At 37.9% G+C, this 22,130-nt stretch overlaps 1 protein-coding gene and 1 gene segment (V, D, J or C); both read right to left on the reverse strand.

Moving 5' to 3' along the window:
• Window positions 1–22,130, reverse strand: part of LOC141556155 (immunoglobulin lambda variable 9-49-like) — a 1,090,947-nt gene that overhangs the window by 428,274 nt on the left and 640,543 nt on the right.
• Window positions 4,745–17,978, reverse strand: LOC141555996 (uncharacterized). The gene is given in 6 exon segments (XM_074289402.1): window positions 4,745–4,934; window positions 4,937–5,659; window positions 7,693–7,714; window positions 8,253–8,280; window positions 16,574–16,727; window positions 16,730–17,978. Coding segments are annotated over 6 exon segments (2,349 nt in total). The 3' UTR covers window positions 4,745–4,761.

The following is a 22,130-nucleotide window of genomic DNA, read 5'->3' on the forward strand; positions in this document are numbered from 1 at the left end:
GTGGGTGAGTATGATGCCCTTTAGCATGCAAGTAGATCTAGGTCTGAATGTTCCTAGTGAATTGGGACTGATCTTGTTGGACCCTTATTATCATGTCCCAGAAATTTGTGGTTCCCTTGAATTTCAGAGCTATGGGATAGATTACACTGAACAAAACCAGGGTTCTGATTGAAATCCAATCTTATCTATAGATCATGGAGTATTTATTAAGTGTCTTCTATGTGCCAGGGAACAAAGGGAAAATATACCTATATGTTTGTCCTTTCCTTCCATTCCATTCTCTCTCCCTTTCTCTCTCTTTTTCTCTGTCTATCTTCCCCCCTCTCAGTTTGTCCATCATTTGACTTTTTAAGTCAAAAAGTGGCAACTACCTCATGTATCCCAAATTTGCTGATAATTTATTGGAAAGCATGGACAACACATTGGAAGAGAGAATCAAAAGCCTAAAGAACTTTATGGGTTACAACAATGGGCAATGTAATAGGAATAAAATGATGTCAAAATTATAATATTATAATTATTAGGTGGGAGAGGTATGGCTTGAAAATTGTCGAAAAAAAATCTATTTTAGTGGATCACAAGTTCAATATGAATCAACAATATAAGAAAGAAGCTCCAAATAGCTAATATGATCTTAAGGTCCATTAATCCAGAATTAGGATTATGATGAATTTGTATACTGAATCTAGATCAAATTTCTAGGTTCTTTGTTTGTTTTTTATTTAATTAATTACTTTTCCATAAAAATATGATTTCATTCCCATTAAGAAGGAAAAATGATCCCTTTTCTAAACATTGAGAGTCAAGCAACATAAACTCAAGTATTACCTATGGACAACAAAAAATGTTTCAGTTAAAACTCTGAATCTGTCAGTTCTTTGTGTATAAAGATCAGTACTATGTTTCATCATTAGTCTTATTTAATCATAGTTGATCAGTGAAATGATCACAGCTCCCAAATCTTTCTTTCTTTTAAATTTTTGAAAAAAAAAGTTTTAATTTTATTATTGGGGTAAAACATGGTTTTCTGTAATACTGTATATAAAATATGAAGGCAAAGATTTTATACTATATTGCTGTTGCATAAATTGTTGTCCTTGTTCTGATGAGGTCCAGATTTGGGGTACCTAAATTAAATTAGAGTTTAGTTGAAGTGTCAGGTTCCGAGTACAGGAGTCAAATAGAGCTCCCCTGCAACCCCTTTGGATTTGGAGCAAGGATAAGGAATTAAATGAAGTCTAATAGTGGCTCAAGAATCTGCTGTAAAGGAAATTACAGACGTGAAAACCTAAATTGATAAAAGCGGTTTATTATGGGGTTTGAAGGTAAGATTATAATCTAGTTAGTAAAAGATGAAGGTAGAGATAAGAAGGCATGAGAAACAGGATTCCATTGTGCAGGGAGTCATTGGTGCCATGCATGCTGCTGCAATGTGTAGAATCTCTGCAAAGAGAGGACTCTAGTTTGGCTGTTTTGTAATGAGAGATTTAGGTAAAGGGGCCCATGGGTGAAGTCCAAGTTGGCTGGGTTTCAGCTAGGGCTAGAATTTGCTTAGTGGGGGTTGGGAAACCTGAGAAGATCATTAGAATGTGGGCTTGGACAGTCCATGTTGCCTCAGATTCCATGGGGGCTAGGTGAGCCTGGATCTCCTATTGGAATTCAAAGGGGTGCTTTTGAGCAGGATTTATAGGTAAAAGGTCCTAGCTTCTTGAATTGATAATGTAGCAAGTAGGAGGGGTTGGGAATCAGAAAGGAATAAATCAATCTGAAAGGACAAGTTTCTTGGACAAGGTCCCTTTAAGAAAGGGACCACAACCTTTTTCAGTTCTGCTCACATCCCTCTGCATGAGTTCATACAAATCTTTCCAGGTTTCTCAGAAACTGTTTCCTTCATCATTTCTCATACTACAATATTATTGTATCAGATTCATGTATCATAATTTGTCCAGGCATTCCCCCATTGATAGTGGTGCTACAATTTAGGAAGGACATGGATATGTTGGAATGTGTCCAGCAGCCTGAAGAAGAGATTTATTGGGAGAGGAAAGGTGGCTCTTTTTACATGTCTGAAAAGGCAGAATGTGGAAGAGAAATTACAATTGACAGTTGTGTAGTGGTATCTCAAAGTTGTCTTAATTTGCATTTCTCTGATCAGGAGTGATTTGGAACACTCATATGAGTGGAAATAGTTTCAATTTCATCATCTGAAAATTGTCTGTTCATATCTTTTGACCATTTATCAATTGGAGAATGATTTGATTTCTTACAAATTAGGGTCAATTCTCTCTATATTTTGGAAATGAGGCCTTTATCAGAACCTTTAAGTGTAAAAATATTTTCCCAATTTGTTACTTCCCTTCTAATGTTATTTGCATTAGTTTTGTTTGTACAAAAGCTTTTTAATTTGATGTAATCAAAATCTTCTATTTTGTGATCAATAATGATCTCTAATTCTCCTTTGGTCATAAATTCCTTCCTCCTTCACAGGTCTGAGAGATAGACTATCTTCTATTCTTCTAATCTATTTATGATTTCATTCTTTATGCCTAAATCATGGACTCATTTTGATCTTATCTTGGTATATGGTGTTAAGTGTGGGTCCATATCTAATTTCTACCATACTAATTTGCAGTTTTCCCACCAGTTTTTTTTCAAATAATGAATTCTTATCCCAAATGTTGGTGTCTTTGGGTTTGTCAAACACTAGATTGATATAGTTTTACCCTATTTTGTCCTGTGTACCTAATTTCTTCCACTGATTGACTAGTCTATTTCTTAGCCAATACCAAAGCTATCTAATATAGCTTTAGATCAGGTACAGCTATGCCACCTTCATCTGACTTTTTTTCCATTAATTCCCTTGAAATTATCGACCTTTTATTCTTCCATATGGATTTTGTTATTCTTTTTTTCGAGGTCATTAAAATAGTTTCTTGGGTGTCTGATTGATATAGCACTAAATAAATAGATTAGTTTGGGAGTGTTGTCATCTTTATTATATTCGCTCGGCATTCAAGGGAACTGAATGTCTTTCCAATTATTTAAATCTGATTTTATTTTTGTGGCAAGTATTTTGTAATTTTGCTCATATAATTCCTGACTTTTCTTTGGTAGATGAATTCCCAAATATTTTATACTCTCGACATTTGTTTTAAAAGGAATTTCTCTTTGTAGGTCTTGCTGTTGCATTTTGTTGGTGATGTATAAAAATGCTAAGGATTTATGTGGATTTATTTTGTATCCAGCAACTTTGCTAAAGTTGTGAATTATTTGTAATAACTTTTTATTAGAATCTCTGGCGTTCTCTAAGTATACCATCATATCATCTGCAAAGAATGACAGTTTGATTTCCTCATTACCTACTCCTATTCTTTTAATGTCTTTCTCGACTCTTATTGCTGAGGCTTGCATTTCTAATAAAATATTGAATAATAATGGTGATAATGGGCAACCTTGTTTCACTCCTGATCTTACTGGGAAACGTTCCATTTTATCTCCATTACATATTATGCTTACTGACAGTCTCAAATATATGCTATTGCCTATTTTAAGGAATAGTCCATTTATTCCTACACTCTCAAGCGTTTTTAGTAGGAATGGATGTTGTATTTTATCAAATGCTTTTTCTGCATCTATTAAGATGATCATATGGTTTTTATTAATTTGATTATTAATATGGTCAAATATACTAATAGTTTTCCTAATATTAAACCAGCCCTGCATTCCTGGTATAAATCCTACTTGATCATAGTGTATTATCCTGGGGATGATTTTCTGAAGTCTTTTGCTAATATCTTATTTAAGATTTTAGCATCAATATTCATTAAGGAAATTGGTCTATAGTTTTCTTTCTCCATTTTCAACCTACCTGATTTAGGTATCAGTACCATGTCCGTGTCATAAAAGGAGTTTGGTAGGACTCCTTCATTCCCTATTTTAAAAAATAGTTTATATAACATTGGGGCTAATTGTTCTTTAAATATTTGGTAGAATTCACATGTAAATCCATATGGTCCTGGGGTTTTTTTCCTGGGGAGCTGATTAATAGCTTGTTCTATTTCTTTTTCTGAAAGGGGACTATTTAAGCAGTTTATCTCCTCCACTGTTAATCTAGGAAGCCTATATTTTTGGAGGTAGTCATCTTTTCACTTAAGTTATCAAATTTATTGGCATAAATTTGGCCAAAGTAATGTGAATTGTTAAATATGTCAGTTAAGGGACAGATTGTAGAAACACGAACAGTTTTAAAGACAATGGTAAAAGTATGTCAATATTACAAAATTTCTGGCATACAGGTAAAGCAGGAACCAATAGGGTAAATGATTGCTCAGAAACCACATGCTAATAAAATGTAAAAAATAATAAATAGAATATCATTTATTAAATATATCAATACATTAATACAATAAATACATCAGTACATTAGATACATCATTTACATTTTTGAAATACATCAATACATTAGAAATCAGACTAAAGAAGTTATAAAAACCAAATTATATTCCGAGGGAAGGCCATGGTACTCCATCCCCTCTTCATTACAAGTATGAAGGACTAAGTGTGAAAAAATACATACAGTTTTTTCATGTGTTGGATTAGGAGGGGATGAAAAAGACCTAGTTGAGAAGTGCAGGTGGCATGTTTACGAAAAAGAGCCACAATGAATTATTTTAAGAAGAACAGATTTTTCTCCTACTGAGTTGCCAGAATCTTATGAATTCTCTGGTAACAGTGAAGGGGTGGTTCCTGTCTGAAATCTCTCTATTTCATCATATTCTGTTTCTCTTTAATATGACTTTTCTGATGAGTAATAAGGACAGACCTCATACTAAAGCCTTTCCCACACTCTTTACATACAAAAGGTTTCTCTCCATTATGAGTTCTCTGATGAATAGTAAGGCATCCTCGATGTCTGAAGACTTTTCCACATTCTTACATCCAAAGGGTCTCTGTCCAGTATGAAATCTTTGATGACACATGAGGTATCCTCTCTGGTTGAAACCTTTTTCACATGGCTTACATACAAAGGGTTTCTCTCAAGTATGAACTCTCTGATGATAAGTGAGGCTGTGCTTCTGACTAAAACCTTTCCCACATTCGTTACATACAAATGGTTTCTCTCCAGTGTGAGTTCTCTGATGTACAGTAAGCTTTCCTCTCTCACTGAAGGCTTTTCCACATTCTTTACATTCAAAGGGTTTCTCTCCAGTGTGAATTCTCTGATGTACTGTAAGGCACCCTCGACGGCTGAAGGCTTTTCCACATTCATTACATTCAAAGGGTTTCTCTCCAGTGTGAGTTCTCTGATGTACAATAAGATATCCTCTCTCACTGAAGGCTTTTTCACATTCATTACATACAAAGGGTTTCTCTCCAGTGTGAATCCTCTGATTCACAATAAGGCTTCCTCGACGGCTGAAGGCTTTTCCACATTCATTACATACAAAGGGTTTCTCTCCAGTGTGAGTTCTCTGATGTACATTAAGGCTTCCTATTTGGCTGAAGGCTTTTCCACATTCCTTACATAGGAAGGGTTTCTCTCTAGTAGGAACTCTCTGATGAATATTGAGATTGTACTTCTGACTAAAACCTTTCCCACATTCTTTACATACAAATGGTTCCTCTCCAGTGTGAGTTCTCTGATGTGCAGTAAGGAAATCTTGATGACACCCACTGGAGTTTCTGCTTTTGGGACTCCAGGCTCTTTGTTGCTTCTCCAACACAGAGATCAGATCCAGTGTGGAAACAGGAATCCCCACAGAGATCAAGTTCTGGTAGTTTTCCAGCATCACATACTTGTGCAGGGCTCTCTGGGCAGGATCCAGAAGCCTCCACTCCTCGCTGGTGAAGTCCACAGCCACATCCCAGAACGTCACCGGTTCCTGAATGGGGGCCATGAGAAAGCCAGAAGTCACAGCCTCCTTGGGCTCCATCTGCTGCCTGGGGATGAGCAGAGTCTTCACAGGTCGGAGGGAGTTCTCCACTGAACTCACCAATCCTGTCACTTGATCTGCTGAGTGTAGGGCTTCACATCCAGGCCCTCACTTGGGCACCAAATATAGTATACTTTCTTGAACCTCCAAATGGAGGTGACAAAATACACTATTCTTTCTAGAGGCACACACTGATTGCCAAAAGATATTGTCCAGACTAGGTCTCTGGAGGATCTCAGGACCAGCCTTGGTCTTAGTGGAGGAGTGAAGGAGGCAGGAGAGCCATTAGGATAGTCAAAGATGAAGTGTCTCTTTCCAGTCTTCTCATCCCTTAAAAAGCTCACTATGATTACATCAGCACAGCACACTGAGCAAGTGGTAACTAGGGCAGCTGTGCATCCTTCAGCATACTGACTTAACACATTTGTTAAGTATAAGTACCCTGCTGTTGATATGTAAATAGAACACAGGTGGTCAGGCCCTCCTTGACTTCTCAGGAAAGGTGAGAACACCAAAGGGAGCTGGGAAGATAACCAGACATTGTAATCAGGTTCCCTCTGGCCTGAAGGCTCTTATATATTACCCAGAGTTCTCCCACTCTCTGTGGCCCTCTGCCAATCAACATAATTATAAGTAGATGAAATGTCTGTAGGCATCAGCTTAGGGCCGGCTCCTGCACTTGGAACCCTCCACCTGGAATAAATCTAGTTGGAAGACCTCAAGTGTTTTGAGGGAACAGATCCTTCTCTTTCACAATAATCAAGAACCACAAGCTCCCAGGGAGCATGGCAAGTCAAACCTCTGCCCTGAGCCTGGGCCACAAATCATCCCCCTGGTATTCCTTGAAGGATGGAGGTCTCAAAGCACTGCCAGCCACTGCCAACTACCCGACCTCACACTGGCAGACTCCGAGCCCAGGAAGAACAGCATCCCCAGGACCTCTGGCTCCTTGTAGCCCAAACCTCCCCAGTGACCAGCAGGACGGCAGCCTGTGGGGAGGGCTCAGCCACAGCCAGTGAAGTCCCGGGACAATGGGAAGACCCACAACCTGGCTCAGCACTGTCCCCTGAGAGAAGTTGATGTCACCTTGGCCTCTGGCCCTTCCCTCTGCTGGGACCCCGAGGTGTGTGGTCCCCCCCCTTTTCTCCAAGCCTGTCTGTGAGCCAAATTCACAGCAGGAGTGGGCCACTCCCAATAAAATGTTCACAACTTTTATACATTTCAGACAAAGAACCTCCAAAATCCCACAGTCTATATGTTGTGATTGGTCACATAAGTCTGTATTCTCCTACTTGGTCAGTGGAATGTAATAGACAAGGTGACATCTAGCTTCTTTGATTTTAGTCCCTTCTTTGGACAATGGAATGTAGTCCAGGCTTATCTAAAATCCTTTGACTGGGCCCTATAGGCTTGATCTACTTTAGCTAACACTCTCTGATCAATATGTACTTAATCTATAAATTCTTCACTTTTCTACATAATCCCTCCTCTTACATATATATATATATATATATATATATTTCCTCTTGAAGAACTTACATTGTGGTGAAATTCAATTAACATCTCTACACATGGCTTGTTATTTTCCTCTTCTGGATCATCCCCTGCTACTGCCTCCCATTCCTCTTTCTGTAAAAACATTATTTTAATGGCAAGTCTTGTATGTAAGATTTTTTTTTCTAATTTTATTTTTTTATTTACAAGACATATGCATAGGTAATTTTTCAGCATTAGCAATTTCAAAACCTTTTATTCCAACTTTTCCACTCCTTCCCCCCCCCCTTACCCCAGATGGCAGGTTGACCAATTCATGTTACATATGTAAAAGTATAAGTTAAATACAATATATGTATACATGTCCAAACAGTTATTTTGCTGTACAGAAAGAATCGGACTTGGAAACAATGTACAAGTAGCCTGTGAAGGAAATAAAAAATGCAGGCGGACAAAAATAAAGGGATTGGGAATTCTATGTGGTCATCTCCCAGAGTTCTTTCGCTGGGTGTGGCTGGTTCAATTCATTACTGCTCTATTGGAACTGATTTAGTTCATGTCATTGTTGATGATGGCCTCGTCCATCAGAATTGGGCATCATATAGTATTGTTGTTGAAGTATATAATGATCTCCTGGTCCTCCTCATTCCACTCAGCATCAGTTCATGTCAGTCTCTCCAGGCCTTTCTGTAATCATCCTGTTGGTCATTTCTTATGGAACAATAATATTCCATAATATTCTTATACCACATTTTATTCAGCCATTCTCCAATTGATGGGCATCCACTCAGTTTCCTATTTCTGGCCACTATAAAGAGGGCTGACACAAACATTCTTGCACTGTATGTAAGGTGCTGGATAGTGGTCTTTGAATTATTTTTGTTACCAATGTAACATTATACAGGGTAAACATAGTGGGAACAGAATAATACCACTGATTGCAATGTCTATACCATGACAGCTGTTTCCACCAGCTACCATCAGACTAAGACCACCAGCTATTTGTGAAGGGAGATTTCTAAACTTGTACAGCCACATGAACTATCTTGCAAATGCCCTCAGTAATTTATTTTACTATTTGTCGGTTGTCATCAATTTGCATACAACAAGTGGACGGTTTTGTTTCCCATGGACCCCTCCTTCCTCTGCTAACAGATAATCTAAAACTAATCTATGTTATAAAACCACTTTTCTTGTTTGAGTGACTTGATTGACTAATAGATCAAGGGCTGTTAGGATTACCAGGTGAGAACTCAGGTTGTCTGGACAGTGACAAGGTGAGAACTCAGGTTGTCTGGACAATGACAAGGTGAGAACTCAGGTTGACTTGACTTTGGTTCGGGCCTTTAAAGGGAGTTTACACCTTAGGAATTCTAAGAGTAGGAAGTTCATTGGTGGAAGTATTTCCCCACGCCCCATTGAGTTCTCACATTTCTATTCTCTGGGAGGATAAAAGAAGGGCAGCATTGGGTGTGAGAGAATTGACTCTGGGCTGAAAGGACAAGAGCTGGAGGAGATTCAGAGCTCCCAAGAAACCTGCGCACAGAAGGAAAAGATTTTATAGATCTCCTCCCAGAGAAGGATTAAAATTGAGTAGCCGACTGGACCCTCACAATTCAAGAACATTACAAAAGGTCTAGCAGTTTGGTTAGTGGTTGCCTCTAAGGCTGCTTGCTGTTGAATTAATATAATATATATTAATATAAAATAATATTATAATATATTAACATATTATATTGACATTAATATATTATAATATATATTAATATAATACATTAATATTATATGTAATATATATATATATATATATATATATATATATGTGTGTGTGTATGTGTGTGTGTGTGTGTGTGTGTGTGTGTGTGTGTGTGTGTGTGTGTGTGTCCAATATCCCCAACCACCATCTTGGGCCCAAATTCCTTGATAATTTGTGCTGGGAGCCAGGCATCTCCCCATTCATTATCATGACCAGGTTGTCCTCATTACCCCCTAATGAATGCTGGTGGACACAATTAAGCACTGATCCATCATTACAAACAGTATTTAACTTGCTCCATCAATGATCACCACAGTCTATAATATCTTCTCTCTCTGGTTGACATGTAAAAGTCCATTTACACTTACTCTCTCCTATCCATGGCCCTGCACCTGTTTGATTTAGGCAATGCCCCAATAAGGTATCTCAGATAAATATCGCTAACAAGATTTTATGTGCAGAGTTCCTTTTCAATGTTTGTCTCAGCTTCTTCTCTGGATTCAGTTTGTAAGTTCACACCCTTGGAGTGTCCTTTGGGCCTTTAATTCTGGTATGCTCAGTCCATCCTCTTTCCTCTATAGCACTGCTATATGTGATGTCAAGAGGATCTGGAACAGTCCTTCCCAGGTCGGGGTAGGTTTGTCCTCCTTCCACGTCGGAACCATGACCCAGTGACACTTTTGAGGAGGGACAGAATGAAACAAGAGTGCAAAACACTCAGGAAGACTTAGATACAATGATTCAAAGGGAAGTGAATGGAACCTGGGAAACATTGTACATCATGAAGAGCAATATTGTACAATAAGGGAATGTAGCAATTTTCAGCAACACTATGATCCATGACATTTTGCAAGGACTAATGATGAAAAAGTATCCATTATGACACACACACACACAAAAACCACCTAATATTATCTGACTACTAATTGAGGAATGCTATTTTTATTTTCTTTCTTTGTTTCTTTTCTTTTACAGAATAACTAAAATGGAAATTTTTACATGATTCCACATGTATAAATAATATCTAAATGCTTATAAAGTCAAGGAGTGAGCAGCATAAAGAAAGATGGAAAATAGGAGCTGGAACACAAAACTTTAAAAAGGATTTGTAATTTTAGCATGCAAATGGAAACAATAAAATGTTAAATGTTGACGGATTCACTGTTAAATATTTTAGGAAATAAAAATAATCTTAAACAATATAGTTAAAACACCTGCTAACCTATTCATAAGTGGTCTGATGTGTCTCTATGGTTCTGTAGTACAAAGGAAATAGAAGGAATATTTTAACACCAGATCAGAGTTTTGTGATTCTTTATACCTCACATAACTTTGCTCTACTGAAAAGTTAAGAAAAGAATACCTTGAAGGAGGAAGTTCATAAGAACCCAATAGGCCTGAGTTGCTACTACTAGAAATTAAAAATAAGAAAACCTTTTAGAGGACCCAATCTACATGATGTCTGAACCCACATTTGAACTCAGGTCTTGACTCCAGAGCTGATCCCTTATCCTCTGAACCAGCAGCAACCCAGCTAGTTCCTAGAAAAACTCATAATCTGACAATGTGAATTGTGTAAGGACTGTTTTTGAGATGCTTAATTCTGGATAGCAGATGCACTTCCCAGGTGCTAAGGGAAATTAATTTAGACTCTTGAGATATTCTGAAATGACTTATCACCACCTCCATCACAACCATCACCACAATTACCACCACAGCAACAGGAACTCAAATCAACAGAGAGTTATTCCTGACATCACTTTGAATAGTGTTATGTGTCCAACAAGTCAAGAAAAACATGGAATGTTGAAAAGGAATTAGATTTAAAAGAAAGTTTTTTAAAAGTTTTAAAACAAAGAGAGAAAAACTAGAATCTATGGATAGAAATTGCAGAGAGAAAAAAAGTAGATTCTTTGTAATGTAAAAATCTCCCCATCATTTGAGTAAGTAAAATAGGCTACCTTGGAATATATGAAGCTTTCTGTTCTTCTAGATCTTCAAGTGAAGGCTAAATAATAATTTATCAAGGAACTGATAGTATCTCTGCTCTTTTCCAACTCTGACATTGTAAAATCTTCCTTCCCTCTCTTGATGAAGTAAATGACTTCTCATTTTGTCAAAAGACTCATGCATCCATTAAAAACAAATATATTACACCCCGGGGGTCATTTAAAATTATTTCTTTTATCATGAAGACTATAGGACATATGAGTCCCATTCCTTCCAGGAAAATGATTGAAGGTTTATAACTATTGTTTCCTTTGTGCATCAATTTGTATGCATATTTGTCTGTGCAGTATTTAGTGAAGATATCATTCTGGGCATGTAGTGCAAAGGTGTAGAAAACAGAGAAAAAATTGGCCCTCTTGAATTCTTTAGGGCACAATTAGCATCTTTCATCTTTCAAGTAGAGAGGAACAGGTTTGATCAATGGCCTTATGTAGCAACCCAGAATTGAGCTGGGAAAGGCTCATGGCTGGTGGCTGAGGTTAAAGTTTGCAATTTTGAAAGAATTTGCTGGTGGGAGAACTGAGTATTTAAAAGCTAATGAGAGATATGAGGCTTTTCTTGATTAGTGGATGAGTATGATGCCCTTTAGCATGGAAGCAGATCTAGGTCTGAATGTTCCAAGTTAATTGGGGCCGATCTTGTTGGACCCATATTATCATGTCCCAGAAGTTTGTGGCTCCCTTGAATTTAAGAGCTGGGGATAGATTACACTGAACAAAACCAGGGTTCTGATTGAAATCCAATCTTATCTGTAGATCATGGAGTATTTATTAAGTGTCTTCCATGTGCAGGCAACAAAGAAAATATGTATCTATATATTTGTCCTTTCTTCCATTCCATTCTCTTTCCCTTTCTCTCTTTTTTTCTCTGTCTTCCCCCTCTCACTTTGTCCATCATTTGATTTTTTTAAGTCAAAAAGCAGCAATTAGCTGATGCATCCCAAATTTTGCTAATAATTTATTGGAAAGCATGGACAACATATTGGAAGGGAGAATCAAAAGCCTAAAGAACTTTGTGGGTTACAACAATGGGCAAGATCTTACAACATGAAATGTAATAGGAATAAAATGATGTCAAAATTATAATATAATTATTAGGTGGGAGAGGTATGGCTTGAAAATTGTCGAAAAAAAATCTATTTTAGTGGATCACAAGTTCAATATGAATCAACAATATAAGAAAGAAGTTCCAAATAGCTAATATGATCTTAAGGTCCATTAATGCGAACACTAAATCCAGAATTAGGATTATGATGAATTTGTATACTGTATTCAGATCAAATTTCTGCGTGCTTTATTTTGTTTTTTTTTTTAATTAATTACTTTTCCATAAAAAATATGATTTCATTCCCATTAAGAAGGAAAAATGATCCCTTTTGTAAACATTGAGAGTCAAGCAACATAAACTCAAGTATTACCTATGGACAACAAAAAATGTTTCAGTTAAAACTCTGAATCTGTCAGTTCTTTGTGTATAAAGAGCAGTACTATGTTTCATCATTAGTCTTATTTAATCATAGTTGATCAGTGAAATGATCACAGCTCCCAAATCTTTCTTTCTTTTAAATTTTTGGAAAAAAAAAGTTTTAATTTTATTATTGGGGTAAAACAAGGTTTTCTGTAATACTGTATATAAAATATGAAGGCAAAGATTTTATACTATATTGCTGTTGCATAAATTGTTGTCCTTGTTCTGATGAGGTCTAGATTTGGGGTACCTAAATGAAATTAGAGTTTAGTTGAAGTGTCAGGTTCCAAGTACAGGAGTCAAATAGAGCTCCCCTGCAACCCCTTTGGATTTGGAGCAAGGATAAGGAATTAAATGAAGTCTAATAGTGGCTCAAGAATCTGCTGTAAAGGAAATTACAGACGCGAAAACCTAAATTGATAAAAGAGGTTTATTAGGGGGGTTTGAAGGTAAGATTATAATCTAGTTAGTAAAAGATGAAGGTAGAGATAAGAAGGCATGAGAAACAGGATTCCATTGTGCAGGGAGTCATTGGTGCCATGCATGCTGCTGCAATGTGTAGAATCTCTGCAAAGAGAGGACTCTAGTTTGGCTGTTTTGTAATGAGAGATTTAGGTAAAGGGGCCCATGGGTGAAGTCCAAGTTGGCTGGGTTTCAGCTAGGGCTAGAATTTGCTTAGTGGGGGTTGGGAAACCTGAGAAGATCATTAGAATGTGGGCTTGGACAGTCCATGTTGCCTCAGATTCCATGGGGGCTAGGTGAGCCTGGATCTCCTATTGGAATTCAAAGGGGTGCTTTTGACCAGGATTTATAGGTAAAAGGTCCTAGCTTCTTGAATTGATAATGTATCAAGTAGGAGGGGTTGGGAATCAGAAAGGAATAAATCAATCTGAAAGGACAAGTTTCCTGGACAAGGTCCCTTTAAGAAAGGGACCACAACCTTTTTCAGTTCTGCTCACATCCCTCTGCATGAGTTCATACAAATCTTTCCAGGTTTCTCAGAAACTGTTTCCTTCATCATTTCTCATACTACAGATTCATGTGTCATAATTTGTCCAGGCATTCCCCCATTGATAGTGGTGCTACAATTTAGGAAGGACATGGATATGTTGGAATGTGTCCAGCAGCCTGAAGAAGAGATTTATTGGGAGAGGAAAGGTGGCTCTTTTTACATGTTTGAAAAGGCAGAATGTGGAAGAGAAATTACAATTGACAGGTGTGTAGTGGTATCTCAAAGTTGTCTTAATTTGCATTTCTCTGATCAGTAGTGATTTGGAACACTCTTTCATATGAGTGGATATAGTTTCAATTTCATCATCTGAAAATTGTCTGTTCATATCTTTTGACCATTTATCAATTGGAGAATGATTTGATTTCTTACAAATTAGGGTCAATTCTCTCTATATTTTGGAAATGAGGCCTTTATCAGAACCTTTAAGTGTAAAAATATTTTCCCAATTTGTTACTTCCCTTCTAATGTTATTTGCATTAGTTTTGTTTGTACAAAAGCTTTTTAATTTGATGTAATCAAAATCTTCTATTTTGTGATCAATAATGATCTCTAATTCTCCTTTGGTCATAAATTCCTTCCTCCTTCACAGGTCTGAGAGATAGACTATCTTTTATTCCTCTAATCTATTTATGATTTCATTCTTTATGCCTAAATCATGGACTCATTTTGATCTTACCTTGGTATATGGTGTTAAGTGTGGGTCCATATCTAATTTCTACCATACTAATTTGCAGTTTTCCCACCAGTTTTTTTCAAATAATGAATTCTTATCCCAAATGTTGGTGTCTTTGGGTTTGTCAAACACTAGATTGATATAGTTTTACCCTATTTTGTCCTGTGTACCTAATTTCTTCCACTGATCAACTAGTCTATTTCTTAGCCAATACCAAATGGTTTTGGTGACTGCTGCTATCTAATATAGCTTTAGATCAGGTACAGCTACGCCACCTTCATCTGACTTTTTTTCCATTAATTCCCTTGAAATTCTCGACCTTTTATTCTTCCATATGGATTTTGTTGTTCTTTTTTTCTAGGTCATTAAAATAGTTTCTTGGGTGTCTGATTGATATAGCACTAAATAACTACATTAATTTGGGAGCGTTGTCATCTTTATTATATTCGCTCGGCCTATCCAAGGGAACTGAATGTCTTTCCAATTATTTAAATCTGATTTTATTTTTGTGGCAAGTATTTTGTAATTTTGCTCATATAATTCCTGACTTTTCTTTGGTAGATGAATTCCCAAATATTTTATACTCTCGACATTTGTTTTAAAAGGAATTTCTCTTTGTAGTTCTTGCTGTTGCATTTTGTTGGTGATGTATAAAAATGCTAAGGATTTATGTGGATTTATTTTGTATCCAGCAACTTTGCTAAAGTTGTGAATTATTTGTAATAACTTTTTATTAGAATCTCTGGCGTTCTCTAAGTATACCATCATATCATCTGCAAAGAATGACAGTTTGATTTCCTCATTACCTACTCCTATTCCTTTAATGTCTTTCTCGACTCTTATTGCTGAGGCTAGCCTTTCTAATAAAATATTGAATAATAATGGTGATAGTGGGCAACCTTGTTTCACTCCTGATCTTACTGGGAAACGTTCCATTTTATCTCCATTACATATTATGCTTACTGACAGTCTCAAATATATGCTACTGCCTATTTTAAGGAATAGTCCATTTATTCCTACACTCTCAAGCGTTTTTAGTAGGAATGGATGTTGTATTTTATCAAATGCTTTTTCTGCATCTATTAAGATGATCATATGGTTTTTATTAATTTGATTATTAATATGGTCAAATATACTAATAGTTTTCCTAATATTAAACCAGCCCTGCATTCCTGGTATAAATCCTACTTGATCATAGTGTATTATCCTGGGGATGATTTTCTGAAGTCTTTTGCTAATATCTTATTTAAGATTTTAGCATCAATATTCATTAAGGAAATTGGTCTATAGTTTTCTTTCTCCATTTTCAACCTACCTGATTTAGGTATCAGTACCATGTCCGTGTCATAAAAGGAGTTTGGTAGGACTCCTTCATTCCCTATTTTAAAAAATAGTTTATATAACATTGGGGCTAATTGTTCTTTAAATGTTTGGTAGAATTCACATGTAAATCCATATGGTCCTGGGGTTTTTTTTCCTGGGGAGCTGATTAATAGCTTGTTCTATTTCTTTTTCTGAAAGGGGACTATTTAAGCAGTTTATCTCCTCCACTGTTAATCTAGGAAGCCTATATTTTTGGAGGTAGTCATCTTTTCACTTAAGTTATCAAATTTATTGGCATAAATTTGGCCAAAGTAATGTGAATTGTTAAATATGTCAGTTAAGGGACAGATTGTAGAAACACGAACAGTTTTAAAGACAATGGTAAAAGTATGTCAATATTCCAAAATTTCTGGCATACAGGTAAAGCAGGAACCAATAGGGTAAATGATTGCTCAGAAACCACATGCTAATAAAATGTAAAAAATAATAAATAGAATATCATTTATTAAATATATCAATACATTAATACAATAAATACATCAATACATTAGATACATCATTTACATTTTTGAAATACATCAATACATTAGAAATCAGACTAAAGAAGTTATAAAAACCAAATTATATTCCGAGGGAAGGCCATGGTACTCCATCCCCTCTTCATTACAAGTATGAAGGACTAAGTGTGAAAAAATACATACAGTTTTTTCATGTGTTGGATTAGGAGGGGATGAAAAAGACCTAGTTGAGAAGTGCAGGTGGCATGTTAACGAAAAAGAGCCACAATGAATTATTTTAAGAAGAATAGATTTTTCTCCTACTGAGTTGCCAGAATCTTATGAATTCTCTGGTAACAGTGAAGGGGTGGTTCCTGTCTGAAATCTCTCTATTTCATCATATTCTGTTTCTCTTTAATATGACTTTTCTGATGAGTAATAAGGACAGACCTCATACTAAAGCCTTTCTCACACTCTTTACATACAAAAGGTTTCTCTCCATTATGAGTTCTCTGATGAATAGTAAGGCATCCTCGATGTCTGAAGACTTTTCCACATTCTTACATTCAAAGGGTCTCTGTCCAGTATGAAATCTTTGATGACACATGAGGTATCCTCTCTGGTTGAAACCTTTTTCACATGGCTTACATACAAAGGGTTTCTCTCAAGTATGAACTCTCTGATGATAAGTGAGGCTGTGCTTCTGACTAAAACCTTTCCCACATTCGTTACATACAAATGGTTTCTCTCCAGTGTGAGTTCTCTGATGTACAGTAAGCTTTCCTCTCTCACTGAAGGCTTTTCCACATTCTTTACATTCAAAGGGTTTCTCTCCAGTGTGAATTCTCTGATGTACTGTAAGGCACCCTCGACGGCTGAAGGCTTTTCCACATTCATTACATTCAAAGGGTTTCTCTCCAGTGTGAGTTCTCTGATGTACAATAAGATATCCTCTCTCACTGAAGGCTTTTCCACATTCATTACATACAAAGGGTTTCTCTCCAGTGTGAGTTCTCTGATGTACATTAAGGCTTCCTCGATGGCTGAAGGCTTTTCCACATTCTTTACATTCAAAGGGTTTCTCTCCAGTGTGAATTCTCTGATGTACATTAAGGCTTCCTATTTGGCTGAAGGCTTTTCCACATTCATTACATTCAAAGGGTTTCTCTCCAGTGTGAGTTCTCTGATGTACAATAAGATATCCTCTCTCACTGAAGGCTTTTCCACATTCATTACATACAAAGGGTTTCTCTCCAGTGTGAATCCTCTGATGCACAATAAGGCTTCCTCGACGGCTGAAGGCTTTTCCACATTCATTACATACAAAGGGTTTCTCTCCAGTGTGAGTTCTCTGATGTACATTAAGGCTTCCTATTTGGCTGAAGGCTTTTCCACATTCCTTACATAGGAAGGGTTTCTCTCTAGTAGGAACTCTCTGATGAATATTGAGATTGTACTTCTGACTAAAACCTTTCCCACATTCTTTACATACAAATGGTTCCTCTCCAGTGTGAGTTCTCTGATGTGCAGTAAGGAAATCTTGATGACACCCACTGGAGTTTCTGCTCTTGGGACTCCAGGCTCTTTGTTGCTTCTCCAACACAGAGATCAGATCCAGTGTGGAAACAGGAATCCCCACAGAGATCAAGTTCTGGTAGTTTTCCAGCATCACATACTTGTGCAGGGCTCTCTGGGCAGGATCCAGAAGCTTCCACTCCTCGCTGGTGAAGTCCACAGCCACATCCCAGAACGTCACCGGTTCCTGAATGGGGGCCATGAGAAAGCCAGAAGTCACAGCCTCCTTGGGCTCCATCTGCTGCCTGGGGATGAGCAGAGTCTTCACAGGTCGGAGGGAGTTCTCCACTGAACTCACCAATCCTGTCACTTGATCTGCTGAGTGTAGGGCTTCACATCCAGGCCCTCACTTGGGCACCAAATATAGTATACTTTCTTGAACCTCCAAATGGAGGTGAGAAAATACACTATTCTTTCTAGAGGCACACACTGATTGCCAAAAGATATTGTCCAGACTAGGTCTCTGGAGGATCTCAGGACCAGCCTTGGTCTTAGTGGAGGAGTGAAGGAGGCAGGAGAGCCATTAGGATGGTCAAAGATGAAGTGTCTCTTTCCAGTCTTCTCATCCCTTAAAAAGCTCACTATGATTACATCAGCACAGCACACTGAGCAAGTGGTAACTAGGGCAGCAGTGCATCCCTCAGCACACTGACTTAACACATTTGTTAAGTATAAGTACCCTGCTGTTGACATGTAAACAGAACACTGGTGGTCAGGCCCTCCTTGACTTCTCAGGAAAGGTGAGAACACCAAAAGGAGCTGGGAAGATAACCAGACGTTGTAATCAGGTTCCCTCTGGCCTGAAGGCTCTTATATATTACCCAGAGTTCTCAAACTCTCTGTGGCCCTCTGCCAATCAACATAATTATAAGTAGATGAAATGTCTGTAGGCATCAGCTTAGGGCCGGCTCCTGCACTTGGAACCCTCCACCTGGAATAAATCTAGTTGGAAGACCTCAAGTGTTTTGAGGGAACAGATCCTTCTCTTTCACAATAATCAAGAACCACAAGCTCCCAGGGAGCATGGCAAGTCAAACCTCTGCCCTGAGCCTGGGCCACAAATCATCCCCCTGGTATTCCTTGAAGGATGGAGGTCTCAAAGCACTGCCAGCCACTGCCAACTACCCGACCTCACACTGGCAGACTCCGAGCCCAGGAAGAACAGCATCCCCAGGACCTCTGGCTCCTTGTAGCCCAAACCTCCCCAGTGACCAGCAGGACGGCAGCCTGTGGGGAGGGCTCAGCCACAGCCAGTGAAGTCCCGGGACAATGGGAAGACCCACAACCTGGCTCAGCACTGTCCCCTGAGAGAAGTTGATGTCACCTTGGCCTCTGGCCCTTCCCTCTGCTGGGACCCCGAGGTGTGTGGTCCCCCCCTTTTCTCCAAGCCTGTCTGTGAGCCAAATTCACAGCAGGAGTGGGCCACTCCCAATAAAATGTTCACAACTTTTATACATTTCAGACAAAGAACCTCCAAAATCCCACAGTCTATATGTTGTGATTGGTCACATAAGTCTGTATTCTCCTACTTGGTCAGTGGAATGTAATAGACAAGGTGACATCTAGCTTCTTTGATTTTAGTCCCTTCTTTGGACAATGGAATGTAGTCCAGGCTTATCTAAAATCCTGTGACTGGGCCCTATAGGCTTGATCTACTTTAGCTAACACTCTCTGATCAATATGTACTTAATCTATAAATTCTTCACTTTTCTACATAATCCCTCCTCTTACATATATATATATATATATATATATATATATATATATTTCCTCTTGAAGAACTTACATTGTGGTGAAATTCAGTTAACATCTCTACACATGGCTTGTTATTTTCCTCTTCTGGATCATCCCCTGCTACTGCCTCCCATTCCTCTTTCTGTAAAAACATTATTTTAATGGCAAGTCCTGTATGTAAGATTTTTTTTTCTAATTTTATTTTTTTATTTACAAGACATATGCATAGGTAATTTTTCAGCATTAGCAATTTCAAAACCTTTTATTCCAACTTTTCCACTCCTTCCCCCCCCCCTTACCCCAGATGGCAGGTTGACCAATTCATGTTACATGTGTAAAAGTATAAGTTAAATACAATATATGTATACATGTCCAAACAGTTATTTTGCTGTACAGAAAGAATCGGACTTGGAAACAATGTACAAGTAGCCTGTGAAGGAAATAAAAAATGCAGGCGGACAAAAATAAAGGGATTGGGAATTCTATGTGGTCATCTCCCAGAGTTCTTTCGCTGGGTGTGGCTGGTTCAATTCATTACTGCTCTATTGGAACTGATTTAGTTCATGTCATTGTTGATGATGGCCTCGTCCATCAGAATTGGGCATCATATAGTATTGTTGTTGAAGTATATAATGATCTCCTGGTCCTCCTCATTCCACTCAGCATCAGTTCATGTCAGTCTTTCCAGGCCTTTCTGTAATCATCCTGTTGGTCATTTCTTATGGAACAATAATATTCCATAATATTCTTATACCACATTTTATTCAGCCATTCTCCAATTGATGGGCATCCACTCAGTTTCCTATTTCTGGCCACTATAAAGAGGGCTGACACAAACATTCTTGCACTGTATGTAAGGTGCTTGATAGTGGTCTTTGAATTATTTTTGTTACCAATGTAACATTATACAGGGTAAACATAGTGGGAACAGAATAATACCACTGATTGCAATGTCTATACCATGACAGCTGTTTCCACCAGCTACCATCAGACTAAGACCACCAGCTATTTGTGAAGGGAGATTTCTAAACTTGTACAGCCACATGAACTATCTTGCAAATGCCCTCAGTAATTTATTTTACTATTTGTCGGTTGTCATCAATTTGCATACAACAAGTGGACGGTTTTGTTTCCCATGGACCCCTCCTTCCTCTGCTAACAGATAATCTAAAACTAATCTATGTTATAAAACCACTTTTCTTGTTTGAGTGACTTGATTGACTAATAGATCAAGGGCTGTTAGGATTACCAGGTGAGAACTCAGGTTGTCTGGACAGTGACAAGGTGAGAACTTAGGTTGTCTGGACAATGACAAGGTGAGAACTCAGGTTGACTTGACTTTGGTTCGGGCCTTTAAAGGGAGTTTACACCTTAGGAATTCTAAGAGTAGGAAGTTCATTGGTGGAAGTATTTCCCCACGCCCCATTGAGTTCTCACATTTCTATTCTCTGGGAGGATAAAAGAAGGGCAGCATTGGGTGTGAGAGAATTGACTCTGGGCTGAAAGGACAAGAGCTGGAGGAGATTCAGAGCTCCCAAGAAACCTGCGCACAGAAGGAAAAGATTTTATAGATCTCCTCCCAGAGAAGGATTAAAATTGAGTAGCCGACTGGACCCTCACAATTCAAGAACATTACAAAAGGTCTAGCAGTTTGGTTAGTGGTTGCCTCTAAGGCTGCCTGCTGTTGAATTAATATAATATATATTAATATAAAATAATATTATAATATATTAACATATTATATTGACATTAATATATTATAATATATATTAATATAATACATTAATATTATATGTAATATATATGCATATATATATATATGTGTGTGTGTGTGTGTGTGTGTGTGTGTGTGTGTGTGTGTGTCCAATATCCCCAACCACCATCTTGGGCCCAAATTCCTTGATAATTTGTGCTGGGAGCCAGGCATCTCCCCATTCATTATCATGACCAGGTTGTCCTCATTACCCCCTAATGAATGCTGGTGGACACAATTAAGCACTGATCCATCATTACAAACAGTATTTAACTTGCTCCATCAATGATCACCACAGTCTATAATATCTTCTCTCTCTGGTTGACATGTAAAAGTCCATTCACACTTACTCTCTCCTATCCATGGCCCTGCACCTGTTTGATTTAGGCAATGCCCCAATAAGGTATCTCAGATAAATATCGCTAACAAGATTTTATGTGCAGAGTTCCTTTTCAATGTTTGTCTCAGCTTCTTCTCTGGATTCAGTTTGTAAGTTCACACCCTTGGAGTGTCCTTTGGGCCTTTAATTCTGGTATGCTCAGTCCATCCTCTTTCCTCTATAGCACTGCTATATGTGATGTCAAGAGGATCTGGAACAGTCCTTCCCAGGTCGGGGTAGGTTTGTCCTCCTTCCACGTCGGAACCATGACCCAGTGACACTTTTGAGGAGGGACAGAAAGAAACAAGAGTGCAAAACACTCAGGAAGACTTAGATACAATGATTCAAAGGGAAGTGAATGGAACCTGGGAAACATTGTACATCATGAAGAGCAATATTGTACAATAAGGGAATGTAGCAATTTTCAGCAACACTATGATCCATGACATTTTGCAAGGACTAATGATGAAAAAGTATCCATTATGACACACACACACACAAAAACCACCTAATATTATCTGACT

Source organism: Sminthopsis crassicaudata, chromosome 1, assembly GCF_048593235.1.
Source record: "Sminthopsis crassicaudata isolate SCR6 chromosome 1, ASM4859323v1, whole genome shotgun sequence".
NCBI classification, from domain to species: domain Eukaryota; kingdom Metazoa; phylum Chordata; class Mammalia; order Dasyuromorphia; family Dasyuridae; genus Sminthopsis; species Sminthopsis crassicaudata.